This window comes from Cygnus atratus, chromosome 3 (assembly GCF_013377495.2).
Source record: "Cygnus atratus isolate AKBS03 ecotype Queensland, Australia chromosome 3, CAtr_DNAZoo_HiC_assembly, whole genome shotgun sequence".
Lineage (NCBI taxonomy): Eukaryota > Metazoa > Chordata > Aves > Anseriformes > Anatidae > Cygnus > Cygnus atratus.
Genome location: NC_066364.1, coordinates 114,170,082 through 114,185,994, shown reverse-complemented (window position 1 = coordinate 114,185,994; position 15,913 = coordinate 114,170,082). Strand labels below are relative to the sequence as shown.

Here is a 15,913-nt window from a genome sequence, read left to right as displayed (position 1 = left end):
ACACTGCACAATTTGCTAACATTGGCTTTCTTTTCTCCACACAAATTTCTTTAAAGTTGACAATTTTTCCACGTTCTCTAATAACAAATAAGGAAAGGCTCACAGAACGGTAGCTTATGAGGTATTTCAGAAAGGCTGCAGCAGGGGAGCTGTGCGGCTTCCATGAGGGAGCGGGGGCTGCCCCACACTGGTTCCAGAAGGTTCTGGTGGGCCCAGGGCAGGGCCCAGCCTCTCAGAGGGGCTTCTGGGGAGCCAGCTGGAAGAAAGGGCAGCGTGGTGCTGGGCAGCATAGGGTGAGAGGAAAAGGGTGAAGAACAGCCCTGAGGGGAGAGGAGGAGGAGGCTTGTCTTGCCCCAGGAGCTGTTTCACCTTATTTTCCCACTCTATCCTGTCTGGAGATGAGTGAGAGGGCAGCTGGCTGGGCAGCAGACCAGGGCCATCCCACAGAGGTTTGCCTTCAAAAGCACACAAAAATCCAATCAAATGCAGTCTTTAAAGTCTCTTTTTTTTTACCTTACAGGGTATTTAATGTGACCAAACCCTCACATTTCATACATAAGAGGTGGTAGGATGGAGTTTATAGGAGCTAGTCTTCCCCGCCCTCAGATCCTGCTGAACCACCTGCACAAGGCTGTCTGCTACTCCTCAGTGCTGGCAGATGATCCTGGAAAACCTGCACCTGTGCTGCACGTGTCCTGCCACCACCTCCCGCTATATCCCACCTCCACAGATCCACCTGCACACTAATAAAGAGTAACAAATTAGAGTATAATGCTAATTTTGCTCCTGACTCTCAAAGTCATCGAGTCTTTCAAGAGCTGGAATTATGATAGTCCCTACAATTCCCTGAAAATCACTCCGTCATAGCCCTCGAGTACGCTATTTATCAGCAGAGGATCCTACTTAGCCTCACACAGAAGTGATGACTCAGAGTCAAGCTGAGTCATGGCTACGGACTGTGAAACTAATTTCTCCCCAACCATCTATTTTCTTTACCCAATACTAGATGAGACTAACAGTATCATAAGCCTGAAGGGAAAAGATACCACGGATGGCTTTTAAAGATGAAAAGAAGGTGGTCTAGCTTCTCTACTTGTAAAAGAATTAAGAGTTTATATAAACTAAGAAAGCTACCAATAAGGAATAGCTGTTGATATCGCGGGATGCTGCCAAACAAATGCTTGGTGAACACTTATTAGTAATAATAGTAGGAAGCTATTTACTGTGTACCTGAAGAGAACTTATGTTGTCAGATCAGAGAACAAAGCACCAGCAATCTGCAGAAGCCAGAATGTAGACAGTTGTGGCCTTCAAGATGCATGATGAAAGCTTGAATAAAACCTTCTCATGAGTGAGTAAATTTGAAAGTTCAACTTTATAAAGATGTCCATAGTAAGGTAAAAATAAAAGTCTGCAGGAGGAATGCCTACAAGACATTTCTATATATATATTTAATAGAAAACTAGGTCAAAAATAATGGAAGTCAGCACAGTTAATGACAAAATGCACAGCTCAATGCTGGAACCTATTCTGCCATAATTTTATTAGTTTCTTGACTAAAGACATGTGGTTCTACTTACATATACCATGACCACATTTCTGCTTCCAGCATAAAGAATAAATCTGTATATACAAATTTTTTGAGCTTATACTACGTATGGCTAATTTATACAGGACAAAGTATATAGACAAAAAGCAAAGATATTTCTTAACCGAGAATTTAAGAATACAGTCTTACTGGCCAGAAGCTTGTTTATCAAGTACTGTGCAACTTGTCTTTGCTGCTAAGCAAGTGGAAAAAAATCATATTAACATTTACAGGTAAAAAGTACTAAAAACCTTGAAAAAATCATTATAAAATTATTATCAACTGCATTCTCAAAAAGCCTGTCTACACAGATTATAAGTGTGTTGGATGCATTCTCTTTGCAATAAAATGACTATCTCTGCATCTTCAGAATGGTAGTAAATGCAAATCCAGTTTAAAAAAAAGTTCTTGCTATGACATTGACTTTTCTGAGATTGAACAGTGTAGTACTTACATGACTCACTTCACGTGGCACTGCTGAAAATGTAACAAATACTACATTTTGCTATTCAGCGCAGCAAACTAAGAGCACTAGTAAAATTTAAAAAGTTCAGTTTTGGAACAAGATAAACTATTTGCACATACTCTGCTGTGCTTGTGACATTCCAACCAGTATTTTTCTTACAAACCTGGGCAACAATAGATACTCTTCCTTTATAGGTAAAGATCAAAAACTGTAATGGCTGATTAGCCTAGAAATGCCAAAACACTTCTGAAATATCCGTGTTGTGCTATTGGTAGAGTAAGGTTAAGTTTCCTGAACTCATAAATTTGTTTTTACCCTACCTTCAAGGATCTACACCACTTAGCATCACATGAAGATCTGGTCCAAAACAAACGCAGAGCATAGTCTTTTAGTAAGGATCTAAATTTGTTTTGAAAAACCTGTTTCTTTGCTCCCCTTAATCAAATAGTTCCTTACTTCAGCATTTGAATCTTACTTAAAACACTTCACCCACTAGTCTCCATGCCTTAAAAAGCATCATCTCCAATTCTGTTTTACAGATAGGTAAATCAACAGAAAAAAAAAAAGATATGGACCAGTTATTACTCTAAAAATTTGCAAATAGTAGCAGAATCAGTGAAGAACAGGTTTGTCATATTACTAGCCAAAGTCAAAACGTAAATGTTTAATGGTGTCTACTTGAAATAGGATGCAGTAATAGAAATAGTAAATATCCCTAAATTACTCAGCCTTTCAGGTCTTATTCACTTTGAAGTTTTCAATACCAAACAAACTAAAATACCGAATTGAGAAGCAACTACATTAAATTGGTATCTTAAACTTGCTGACCTGAGTGATTATATCATCAGCACTTTTAGCTTGTGCTAGGCTATGAGCACTAGCACAGCTGAGAAGGCTGAAGATGAATGTACCTCCTTGCGCATTATCAGCAGAATTATTAAAATTAAAAACCTCTGAGCACTCTGCAGAGGTCAACAGAAAAAAAGAGGTCACAATCAGAAAACACTAGCCTTTTAATAATACCCATATAAATGCTAATTTCTCCCACTGAACAAACTTTAAATTCCAAGGAGAGCAGGAATAAAACCACAGTGTCTTCTCAGAAGACATTGAACTGGTGATATTTCATTTTGCCAACCCAAAAACATGGGGGGAGAGTTAGGGAATGCCATTTTTACATCTGTGTTTCATCAAGAAACATTGGAGTTTAGCAAAGTTAATTTTATGCTGCTCTTGGTTTGAGAATTAAAGTTTAATTTACTTGAATTTTAAACAATATCTGAAGTTGCATTCCTCGTATATTACCTGTTAAAAGTAGGCTAACTAAACTTCTGAAGGTACGGGAAGAATCCAGCACAACTGAGAACTGAGCATGCACTGCCCATAAAAAGCAGTGCCAGGTGCTTATTTATGTTTGTCACATTGGGAGAAAAATTACTTTTTATTAAGACTATATTAATATATGAAACAATCTTTGGTTCAGGTATAAATGAATTTTTATCTAGTCATCAAAAACCAAATTTAACTTAAGATCTTCACTATGAAGTTTACACTTTCTTATGCTTTTATTAAAGTATTTTAGCCAATGACATACCACATTTTAGGTTTTCCTAGTGCTTCCACAATTTTCTAATGTGCTTTTTAAATTGGTGGGGATTAGAATCACAGCTAACAACTGTATGATAGGGGCTCTGAACTTATCTTCAGATACCAAAGCAAAAGGATACCAGGAACTACTTCTTAAATGTTTTAATTTTCACTTCACAGCTGCAGTCAACTAAACATTTTGCACTGCATAACAAGCTGCTATTAAAGTAAAATACTTTAATTCAGTACTGAGTTAGAGACTCAATTGGATGAAGCAACACCAAGATTCTTCTGTGCTTTCAGATATACACCATCATTTAGCTTCATTATTTGTGATTTTTTGGTATTTTTCATAGCATATTTGAGGACTGAGATATGAATATCCCTTGTAACATTCTTCCACAAATTCCCAGGTGCCTTCTAAGTGCCTTATAGCACTGAAACAATCCTTTCAGGACATAAAAAGATACAGAAATTTAAATAACTTTTTTTTTTCCCCCCAGTGATAAAGGCATTCATGTTCCTAGAAATGAAAAGGACTTTGTACAAAAGGTCTGGAAAGATCTGTATTTAATTACACCTTTCAAAACTGAGTTACACAAGACAATTTCACTGTTTATACTCAGTACATAAATTAAAAACTTAGGAGATGAGGAAACATAAGCAGACTACGTAACTCTGTTTTCTGGAAAAGCATGTCGTGAATAATTTGCCCCTTGTGATGGAAAACAAGGAGGAAGGAGAAAAGGGATAAAGAAAATTAATTTAAGAAACTATAACACCTCTTTTGATCTTGCATGCATGCTGAAAATGGGAAAGTTTCATTCAGTGTAAGCCTTATTTAAAGAGCAAAACATGTCTGTGCAGCTTAAAGCCTTAGTTCATTAAAAGAAACTATATGCAAAGAGTTAAGTGAATGGTAACTGGGACATTCTTGCATCTTTACTTATATAATAGAAACATTTATAAACTTTCCTGTATTCCACAGAAAGCAATCAGGGTCCACTGTACAAAAAAAGCTTCCCCCCAAGTCAGTCAGTCTGCCATTTCTTTTTAAATTTTCCATTACCTGCTACCTTAAGATCTTCAGGTTGATTTTTAACAACTTACTAAATAAATTATATATGAATTGAAAGTCTTCCAGCAATTTAGAAACCAAGTACAGGAAAAGGTACTTCAGAGCAGAATCTGACAATAAGTTGCTCAAGGTATTTGCTAAGGAAACCCTTCTCTTTTTACTTAGAAAATTAAAAATACTAGTGATAACATCTTGCTGCAGTACAAAAATCTATGTAAAGCTTTTGCTGAGACGACATAAATTCTAATCCATAACATATTTTCCTCAGCAAGTAAATCCATTTTCCCCATTCCTTTGAAGAGGCCAGAGTCTACAGAAACATCCAACACTTTGCATAATACAGCAGGAACATCAGACAGCCTCCTTCAATTTAGCATTTTATTTACTGAAGCAGAACATTCAAATCTCCTAGAAGGACACGAGAAATGCAATTTTTGAAGTGTAGTTCGCTCTTTTGAATATACCTATTTGAATACTTGTAAGTCATGTTGCTGTGACTCACTGAATATTTGGCTTATCATTTCACAATTTCTACCATGTTAAACATTTGAAAATGCTATATGTCAGTAGCTTAACAATCAGAAGAGTAATTCATAGCTGACAGACTTAATTTCTGTCTGTTGTTCATACTCTAACCGTTTCTAAGTACCTTAATATGTTATACATTACTCTGCTTTCAAATATAATTACTTTTTAGACCCTTATAGTGACTTTCCAATACCTAACAGGGGCCTACAGCAAAGCAGGAGAGGGACTCTTTGTTAGGGAGTGTAGTGATAGGACAAGGGCGAATGGCTTTAAACTAAAAACAGGGTAGATTTAGATTAGAGATGAAGACATTCTTTACTATGAGGGTAGTGAGGCACTGCAACAGGTTGCTGAGAAAGTTGTGGATGCCCCTTCCCTTGCAGTGTTCAAGGCCAGCTTGGATGGGGCTTTGGGCAACCTGCTCTAGTGGGAGGTGTCCCTGCCCATGGCAGGGGGTTGAAATTAGATGGGCTTTAAGTTCCCTTCCAACCCAAACCATTCTGTGATTCTATGATTAAGTATCTCACTGTGCAACACAATTCATATCATAGAGCTAATTTTGATCTTCAATTATGCATGAGAGATCCAAAATCAGATTGGCTGTCTCCACAGCTACTTGTAGGCCACTGTACTTTGCAGCAAAACAGTCCAGTGTCAGCAAGTCCGCAGCATCTACTGAAGGCTCTTTTGGGCGGCTCTGTATAGTTGGAGAGCCAAAGTGGGGTTGCAAAAGCCTCCAGTTGAGATTCTGAGTATTACTGTTAATTCCGCAGCCACATTTTGAGAGTAAATCTGACCAATTAGAGACAGAGGGAAAACCTGATGGGACAAGCCAACAGTGTCCATAAACCGCGTCTGTGAGAATTTCATCATCATGACTCAGAGAGCAAGCTACAGACTCCAGGGAGCGGCAAAAAGCATCAGCAATCAACTGGTATTGTGTCTGAGAACAATCTGCATCTTTAAAGCTGCTAGTAGACAGACTACAAGTCTAAAAAAACAAAAGCAAGAAAAAATTAGAACAGTTTTACAGAAATAGCTTTAGTCAAACATTTGAAGTGCTGTTATTTTTAAAGATGGTTCAGCCTTAACAGAAAAATTGTTACATTATTCTAACAGAAAAAATTTCTAGACATATCAAAGCTGAGTTCTGCAGATTATCACTCAATAAAAACAACTTAATTTTTACTTTAACACTTAAACACTATTATAGATACCTAAAGAAACATTAACAAGTACAAATACAGTATTAAACTCTGAAAAAGATGCCCCTAGCAGAGTGCTTCAAAAACACCCCTTTGTTTTATGAGGTTATACAGAAGTGCAACATTAACCTACAAATGACAAGTGCAAACCGTAACAGTAATTCTACAGAAAGTTTTGCTTCCTAGGTATATTAACCAGCTTTAAAAAAAACTCATCTTAAACATACCTTGTATCTTATATATGAAGCCAAGTGACTTTCTGTACAGCCGCCTCCTAACAAAGCCAAGGGTTCCTTAATTGTTAACTGTAACACATGCTCTGCAGTTTCACAGGCACGCTGAAAACCATACGAATTTTTTGTTACACATACCATAATAAATAAGATTTCCCCCCCCAAACTTTAAAAAAAACAAACAATACCTACTGGAATAAAGATTTTTAGTAATTCCTGGGAGAGACTTCATAAATTTGAATGGTGTGAATATAAACTTGCCATGTCACTTCCAAAACCATGTTTAATAACTGAAGAATAGTCTTTATTTGTCCACACTCCATATGGAAGAACAGAAAAAATGCTATATTTTATTCCTTTTTGCAAAGCTGACTTAGAAAGTCAACCAATATCAACACCATTTTTAGAGTAACTATTCAATGGAGAACTATGCTTGACCAGCCTTGCAGGCATTGCTGGTGACCTTTCGATGGGCAATTTTTACTTTGAGCTCCCATTAACCAAGAATGAGAATGAAAACATTTACCTAGCACTGGCTTTAAGAACAGGTGAAAAATTTCTCTCTGAACAACTTCCAGCATTAAAATAGAGGTGTTAAAGGAACACAAGCACTCCAAAGATTTTGAAAGTCTGGAAACAATGGAGTTTCTAAATCACTTTTTTGAAGCTATTTCCTTAAATCTAACTAAGTTTCATTTGGGAACCAAATATTTTTTAAAATCACTGTATTTATACTTTTCTTTTCCCTTTATTTTTTCCACTAAAAACATGACTTTTTCAAGAAATATTTCAAGAAAACGTGCCCACCTTCAGTTCATCCCACGCCGTTTCATTTCTGTTACAGAGTACCAAGCTGCAGATAACTGTGTCATTGGGAATTAGATGGACAAAATGTTTTGAGCCAAAACTCTTAGTGCACACATCCTTCAAACTTCCGTAACAACTGGGAGAAAATGAATGTATGGAAGCTATAGGCTTGGAACCTGCCCAATTAAGAAAAGTAGAGAACAGCATGTATTAATGCCCTCAGAACAGATGCCTGTTGCGTTTCATAAAGCATGAACATTTTTTCCCCTCTTGGCTTTTTAAATTATGTTCTTCAATATCTAACATTTGTGACCACAGAGGAAATTGCAAGCAGAAACCAGAACATTTTCAAAGTGCAAGATTTAGTTTTAGATAATAGGTAACCTTATTACTCTCATTAGAAAGGAGTTTGAAAATAATCTACATCTGCAAATGGTTGCTAGAATTAGATACTCCTCAAGGAGCAACCAGTGATCACCTGTGCGGTATGTTGCCATTGCAGCTAGCCAGTCACTTGAATTGCTTTCAGACAAGAAAGGAGCACTTTCTGGTTTGAAACACTTGCTCTGCTGCTAAGACAGGAGAGACAGAAATAAAGAGAATCCCTGCTCTGCAATGACAACAACCTAGGTAGGTTTTCGTTACAAGACTAACATTAAGGGTAACAACTTAGTGCAGAAAACTTGCTCCTTACCTGTCATTTGACTCAGGGGTTCCATCACAGATAGCCCAGCTCTGTCCACAGCCATGACTTGATTCTCTTTAAGATACTGTTTCAATGATGGATGGATAACTTTCTGGCACACTACAAGGCCCACCTCATCATTAACCAGCTGCTTTCCTACATTAAGCAACTGATTCAGCTCTGACATTTCTAGAGAAATTCTGTGATGGACTGTTATGGTTCCTTCTTCAGGGTTGAAGAGGTCTCCTGACATGGACACACAGAAAAGTGCTATCTTGATAGTGTCAGAAGAAATTCTTTTGACAGAAAGTAGTTTCGCAAATTGAATTTCTGGTGTTTCTATCAGTAGTCCAGGAAGAACTGTAGAATCCAGAACTCTTCTACCTTTCACAGGCACTGTTACACACTTTCCTAAAACAGCTTTAGTTTCAACATGACATGGAATAGTAAACATGAAAGCCTTTACTATTAGCATGGTGAGATGATCAGCTTCTGTTGCATTAAGCATGCAAGTGGGTTTGCTTGTTAATATGCTGCGTGCCAAACAAAGAAGAGTCTTGAGATTGCTAAAATCCACAGATACTCGGCAACCACAGGCCTCAGATTTGAGGTAGTCAGTACACAAACTCAAAAGATGTTTGCTTATTTCAATGACTGTGCAAGATGGAACATGTAGGCTTTTAAAGTTTTCAATCAAGCTACAGCAAAGAATAGCAGTAAATAAGCCACAGTCACTGAAGCGTGCTATGTGGTTCTGTACAGAGGCTGTTAAAACCTTTAACACAGGATGGCTGACAGAAAGATGGCCAAGTATGGCTGAAGATTGTGAAGTTATACATACATAGCCTCCTACACCATTGTGGAGTTGCTTAAGTCTACCAGCAGGACCATAGCAAGATTTTAATATCCTATTTAACAGAGACAGTGACTGGCTACCTGTATCTTTACTTAAAGGGTCACTAATAAATAATGAAGGCTTTTTAGCTTCAAGACGAGACATTTTCAAATTAACATTTTAATTCTGGCCTCCAAATCAGATTTTGTTTTTACTTGGATCTAGGATTCACAGCACTTTAAATTCAAAATTTAATTCACAGTACATTAAATTCAAATTACTACATTTTATTCTTTGTAGCCAAGGATTACTATTTTCAATGTGAAACGGTATGATAAATACATTTGATTATCTGCTCAGGATCCATCTCTTAAAATGAGACATATTGTGAAATTTATATATAATGACAACAATAAGCTATTTCATTCACAACGATCATCTTTTTTAGTTTCTGAATGTGATCGAACAGATTTTTTTGCAACAAAGTTTACAAGCATGGTTCCAAAATGGACACCTATAAATGACAGTCCTGCCACTAGTAGAATGTTCTTTCTACTCCAGCTAGCTTTCCTCATCTCTTCTTCTGGCAACACTCACAGGTGAAAAAATCTTCAAAGCTATTTATATCTACAACAAAAAACAGAAAGGCATTAGCATAATCTTCTGACAATATCACATAGCTTGATCTTCTACTTTTTTCCACACAACATCACTTAAGGACAAATACCAATCTATAATGCTATTTGAGAATACACATTAATATTATATATAAGCATGAAGTACACAAACTACATTTTTGTTATTTTCTTCAATTCTGACCTCCAGATTTATACTGTTTTACTTGTAGGTCAATAAATAGCAGGCTACTATAAACTGCACTGAAATGTATGAAAGTATCATAGCGTATCACATAGTATCATATTAGCATCATAGCGATGTCAAGCTGTTTTAACACAAGAACAAAAGAACTGGAATGCTCAGCATTGCTTCCCAAGGAACTACTTCAGAAACAAAAGCACTTAATGTTCAACCAACTTTTAAGAAGCCTCTGAAAGACATCTTGCATACATTTTTTTTTAAGCTCTTAAACACTTCAGAATTTAAATATGTATTTGTTTACATTTATACATAATCTCTGCAGTATTTAGACTTCTCTCACACTTAACCATTCTTTTGATATCGTAATCAGTATTGCTATTAACAATACAACATATTACTCTATGTAAAGTCACAATTATTTCTGAGCAGTTTTGAACCTGAAAAGATGCTATTACAGACCAAGTCAGTCACAGGAATTTGACTATTGTCTTGAAAAGCGACGGGGCTGGTTTCTAAAACAAATTTAAGTCCTGTAATAGCATAACTCAATTCATCTTATTACACAGGATTTAACAGCAGTTTGCGAAGATACATGATGCAATTTTTGGGTGTATGTAACTACCATGTTAACTCAGCTGCAAAAGAATAAAAAACTCTAGAAGACTGCATCTGTTAGAAAACTCATTTGACTCATCACCTGCCTCAACGCAGACAACTAACTAGGAAACTTACCTACAACAAATAGCACTAAAGCTACTTTTCTTTATTTTTGTTATCTTTTTGCATCACATATGCCACAATCGCAGGTTCTGGCACAAAGTCCTCTGTCTTCACTTGGAAGATGGGGCTGGACTTGATGTGAAACCACCCCCAGTGCACCAGCCCAAGGCCAGCTCCCATAACAATCAGGACTTTGTAGCTCTTCCAGAAGGTTTTAAGGCCCATTGTAAAGTGGCATCTACCTAGGTAAAGACAGTTTATTTTAAAGATATTCCACAAATTCTTTCTCTTCTAACAGCACAGAACAGATAAACCTGAACGTTAATATCTTTAATTACAGTGCAGCCCATGATTAAAACAAAATGATACAAGAAAGCCTTACTTTGTGACCTTCAGGAAATAAAAAGGCTTTAAAAACAACCTCAGTTCAGGCATCTTGAAACGTTAATTGCTATTTCTGCTTCAAGTTTCAGGATGCTAAATCTTAATAAAGCTTCGTTACTTTGTTACGTTTACCTAATTACACACGTTACCGCTTCAAACGGCAAATATTCGAAGAGGAAGCCAACGCAAAGCAGTTTTAAAACGCGCTATTCCCCCCAGCTAAAAAAAATAAGAGTATCCACCCCAAGCGCGACCGCCCTCAACTCGCCTCAGCGCACCCCCCCCCCCCCAGCACCTCAGGCTCCTGGTGCCGCGCGTTCGAGCTCCCACCGGCCGGGAACGACCTGCGTGCGGCGGCGTCCTTCTCCTCGCCTGCCATTGGCCAGCCCCTCTCCACGTGACCAGCCTTCTACCGAGCCCCGTCCGGCCACTACCCCCCAGCCGCCATTTTGCGTTCGGGCAACGCTGGGCGGGCAGCGGCTACACCTGGCGGCCATTTTGGATAGGGGAGAAGAAGCTCGCGCTCGGCGGACATCTTGCTTGGGGGCAGGGGAGACGTTAGAACCGTTAGGGGCTGGTGGTGTGGTGCCCGCATGGCTCGGCAGCGCTGCTCCGCCGGTCACCGCTTTTCTTAGTTTTTCTCTAGAAACCAAGGTGCCAGGCGGTGGTTTGCGGAAGGGCAGCGGCCGGCTGCCGCCGCGCGTCCCTCAGGCGCCGCCCTGTGAAGCATCACCCAGGCTTTTAAAAAAAAACACCTCAGCTTTGCCCCGCTCCGGCTGCAGTCACTCTGCATCACTCCTTCGCTCACCTGGCTGAGCCTTCGTGCAGGTAGACGCTGGTATCCTCACCAAAACACATTCACGAAATCGTCCTTGCCTCAGTTCCCTGACTGCTTCTCCAAACACCCTGGCTGCTTGTCTTATTCTGCACTTTCCTGTACTCACGCTTCTCTGCTTTCCCCGTACTCTTGCTGTCACTATCACTATATCATGTCACTATCTTCTATCATACTTGTCTTTTTATTATTATTATTTTGTTTGTGCAGAACTGCAGAGCTTATCATTGCAGCCAAAAGGCAGGTTTTTAAAAATTGTTTTTAAATTAAGACAAATTTAAGTTTTAATCTCTACACAGAAAGGACTGTAACGCTTTATAAAAAATAAATAAAATCTGGAGTAGCTGGTACTTCACTCAGCTATGCAAAAGGATAACAACTAGTACCTGCCTGTAATTGGCCGCTCTCACGTTTCTTTCATTTCCCTTAAATCACAACACTTGTTTAGTGAAAGCGTAACGTTATTGCAATGTACTGTGCTCTGAAAATGTTTAGATAACAATGAGCTAAAATAAACTTTTTGGAATACCATTTTCCAATGGTTAAGTGCAAAAAAGGCTATGGTGGGCCTGAAATTCCTGAGACAACAAAACCTAAAGATGCTGCTGTGTTCCTCCAGATGTAGAAATGCTTTACTAAATATGTGTATTGCTCAGTGTCACCACTCAGTGACCTGAGGTGTAGGATCGGAGGTCAGAAACGGACTGAAAGAGCCTTGAGTCTGCACTGGACAGCACTCACTGTCTGATATCTAAACTCTGAGTTCAGAAAAAAATATATATCATGAAGGTTAATTTTATTCTTTTATAAAAAACAGTTACTATTGACTACTCTTAAAGAGGTCCTCAATTAGTGTTTTTGTTTTTGTCTTTTTCAGGTGCCTGCTTCTCCACGCATGTGGTAAAGGCACCCAAAGATGGGCAGAGTGTGAACAGTTTGCAGCTGTTGTGTTAGAAGCTGCTGTATTTTCAAGTGGGCATGTGTGGCAGGAATTTTCAGTTCCTTATCTCTACTGAATTCCAAATTGCTTCAGCACTGGCAGTCCCTTCTTTGCTAAGGTAAGATGGTGTTCATCAGCTGACTGAAAATACTTTTAGCTTGCTTTCTGGGAAGCCCTGTTTCCTCAGTTCTTCTGAGTGTCTACCATTCCACTTAACCTCAAATTTCAGAAAGAAAGATATTCTGCTACATCATTTTTGAAATATATCTCATTCTTGCTACCAGGAACCTATATGTTTAATTCTAGAGCTTTATTTTTTTTCACTTTTGAGGCTGTCCATTAAAAATTTAGGTGTTAAAATACTACCAACAACACACGAAAACTTGTTGGCTTTATTTTTAAGACTATAATTTCTGAGAGTAGCTTTTCTGTCTTATGGTTGTCTTCATGTTTCCTTATGCATAGTTTCATTTTCAGGCTTGCATTAGTTTGTGAAATATCTGATATTCCATTAAACAGATTTTGTCGCCAAATAGCAGCAATCATAGTAGATCTCAATCTCGTGTTTTGCAATGTGGAAGATAACGTATTTTGAGGAGCGTTAGTGTCTTTTCTTGTAGAACTGATGTTTTTTTTCCTGATTTCTGAATATTAGTATTTTGGTTTTGTTTCTTCTATTGCTTTGTAAATTAGTTTTGGAAACGGTTTCTTTCTTTTAATGGTCCTTGTCACAGTAGCGTTGTTGGTGGGTGGCAAATTTCTACGTAAAAGAGGTTGCTAATGCCAGAATAATTTAGATGATAAACACCCATTTCTAATTTGTTTTCAAGCAAGACACGAACATTTGGGGAGGAGATGATACTCTGGCATATTTTGTTTCAACTCTTCTTCATATCATCGCTACTGTAAAGATTAATGATAAAACATTACCAGTCAAGATATAGTTCTTGAGTTCACAAACCTACAGCACCATTGTGAAATTTGTGCCATACACAGCTCAGAAATGGTGTACCACCTAGGTAGATTAGGGAATGTACCTTGTGTTCTATCATTGTTAGCCTTTTGGTTACTGTAATGCAAGGTATAGTTAATTCCATGTCAATGTTAGGTTTGCTAATATTATCTTTGCTGTTGTAGGAGCTCTTTGTTGATGGCGTGCTCCACAGCAAATTGTAATTCTAAATTTAATTAAAGAAACTATCTATAGCAATTATCACTCTTCTTTTTTTGGTAGTTTTTGCCTACTGTTTTTCTATCTATTTTTATTTTTTTTCTTTTTGGTTTTGGGGACAAGATGGAGGGATTGTTAACAAAGCTATAGATACTCACCTTTCACTAAAATTAAAAAAAAAAAATCTGCGATGCTGCTTCAAATTTGGAGACCAGATTTTTTTTGTTGTTTTCTACAGAGGATCTGATAAGCCATAAATATCCAGGTTTTGTGCTGTTTGGGAAGGGCTGTGATGTATCTTATTACCTGCTTTTCATTTTTCTGTGTGTGGGGGGGTAGTCCTTTCTTGGAGTTCTTGAACACCAAGAGTATAATGTTGTGTACCATTAAAAGACATTGAGAAACACAATTGTTTTTTGCTTTGGTGGATGCCATTTCCTTTTAGCTTCAATCTGTCCTAGTTCTAGCAGCTGCTGTTTCAAGAATTACTAGATTTTATCTCCTACTAAGATTCTTACAGTAGTTCCGCTACATTTACTTCCAAAGTGAAGTAGCATCTTACTACCAGACTGAATTGAAAAATATGATATTGTAAGTGATCAAGAGCACCGTTCCCTATGCTGTTTCTGAAACTTGCTATCAGTAACGTTGACAGAATTTACGTGATAAGGTAGTAAAGATTTTAGGGCTGTTTTGTGCAGGGGAGGATGATAGTCTTGCGTTTCATGGCGTGGTATTCCAGGTTCTGTGTGTGTGAGCATTATTTGAAAATTCACTTTGCTCTTTATTACTTGCTATTTAGTATTACTATGGAGCTGATGAGTTGCAGTAGATAGACACACAGACACAGACACAGATTTCTAGGTTGGAAGAGACCTCAAGATCATCGAGTCCAACCTCTGACCTAACACTAAGTACTCCACTAAACCATATCACTAAGCTCTACATCTAAACGTCTTTTAAAGACCTCCAGGGATGGCGACTCCACCACCTCCCTGGGCAGCCCGTTCCAATGCTTAATAACCCTTTCAGTAAAGAAGTACTTCCTAACATCCAACCTAAAACTTCCCTGTCGCAACTTTCGCCCATTCCCCCTCGTCCTGTCACCAGGCACGTGGGAGAACAGACCAACCCCCACCTCACTACAGCTTCCTTTAAGGTAACTGTAGAGAGCGATAAGGTCGCCCCTGAGCCTCCTCTTCTCCAGGCTGAACAAGCCCAGCTCCCTCAGCCGCTCCTCGTAAGACTTGTTCTCCAGACCCCTCACCAGCTTGGTCGCCCTTCTCTGGACTCGCTCGAGCACGTCCATGTCCTTCCTGTAGCGAGGGGCCCAAAACTGAACACAGTACTCAAGGTGCGGCCTCACCAGAGCCGAGTACAGGGGGACAATCACCTCCCTAGACCTGCTGGCCACACTGCTTCTTATACAGGCCAGGATGCTGTTGGCCTTCTTGGCCACCTGAGCACACTGCTGGCTCATATTCAGCCGACTATCAACCAATACTCCCAGGTCCTTCTCGGCCAGGCAGCTTTCCAACCACTCATCTCCCAGCCTGTAGCTCTGCTTGGGGTTGTTGCGCCCCAGGTGCAGGACCCGGCACTTGGCCTTGTTGAACTTCATACAGTTGACCTCAGCCCATCGCTCCAGCCTATCCAGATCCTCCTGCAGAGCCTTCCTGCCCTCAAGCAGATCGACACACGCACTTAGCTTGGTGTCATCTGCAAACTTACTGAGGGTGCACTGGACGCCCTCATCCAGATCATCGATAAAGATATTAAAGAGGACCGGCCCCAGCACTGAGCCCTGGGGGACACCACTTGTGACTAGCCTCCAACCAGATTTGACTCCATTCACCACAACTCTCTGGGCCCGGCTATCCAGCCAGTTTCTAACCCAGCGAAGCGTACGCCAGTCCAAGCCCCGAGCAGCCAGTTTCTTGAGGAGAATGTTGTGGGGAACGGTGTCAAAAGCCTTACTGAGGTCAAGGTAAACCACATCCACAGCCCTTCCCTCATCCACCAAGCGCGTCAC

At 39.1% G+C, this 15,913-nt stretch overlaps 2 protein-coding genes across 3 annotated transcripts in view; one reads left to right on the top strand and one right to left on the bottom strand.

Moving 5' to 3' along the window:
• Positions 1-4,194: 4,194 nt before the first annotated feature.
• LOC118251075 (MKKS centrosomal shuttling protein) lies at positions 4,195-10,773 on the bottom strand. Its single transcript, XM_035552838.2, has 5 exons — positions 10,564-10,773; positions 8,187-9,639; positions 7,493-7,668; positions 6,680-6,790; positions 4,195-6,238 (listed from the first exon to the last, which is right to left on the bottom strand). Exons 2-5 carry the CDS (start codon positions 9,175-9,177, stop codon positions 5,801-5,803), a joined length of 1,716 nt encoding a protein of 571 aa, XP_035408731.1. The 5' UTR covers positions 9,178-9,639; positions 10,564-10,773; the 3' UTR covers positions 4,195-5,800.
• Positions 10,774-11,401: 628 nt separating this feature from the next.
• The window catches only part of SLX4IP (SLX4 interacting protein), an 81,570-nt gene continuing 77,058 nt past the window's right edge, over positions 11,402-15,913 (top strand). The window contains exons 1-2 of one of the 2 annotated variants that reach the window (XM_035552840.2): positions 11,402-11,763; positions 12,648-12,828. The gene's annotated coding sequence lies outside the window, so the exon portion shown is untranslated. The remainder of the gene's footprint in view (positions 11,764-12,647; positions 12,829-15,913) is intronic. The other variant, XM_035552841.2, reaches the window with a different exon arrangement.

Coding starts and splice junctions, on each gene's coding strand:
- LOC118251075 (XM_035552838.2), bottom strand. CDS start 9,177: ATGTCTCGTCTTGAAGCTAAAAAGCCTTCATTATTTATTAGTGACCCT. Junction 7,669..8,186: donor ACCCCTGAGTCAAATGACAG/GTAAGGAGCAAG, acceptor TTAATTGGGCAG/GTTCCAAGCCTATAGCTTCC. Junction 6,791..7,492: donor CGGCGTGGGATGAACTGAAG/GTGGGCACGTTT, acceptor TATGGTTTTCAG/CGTGCCTGTGAAACTGCAGA.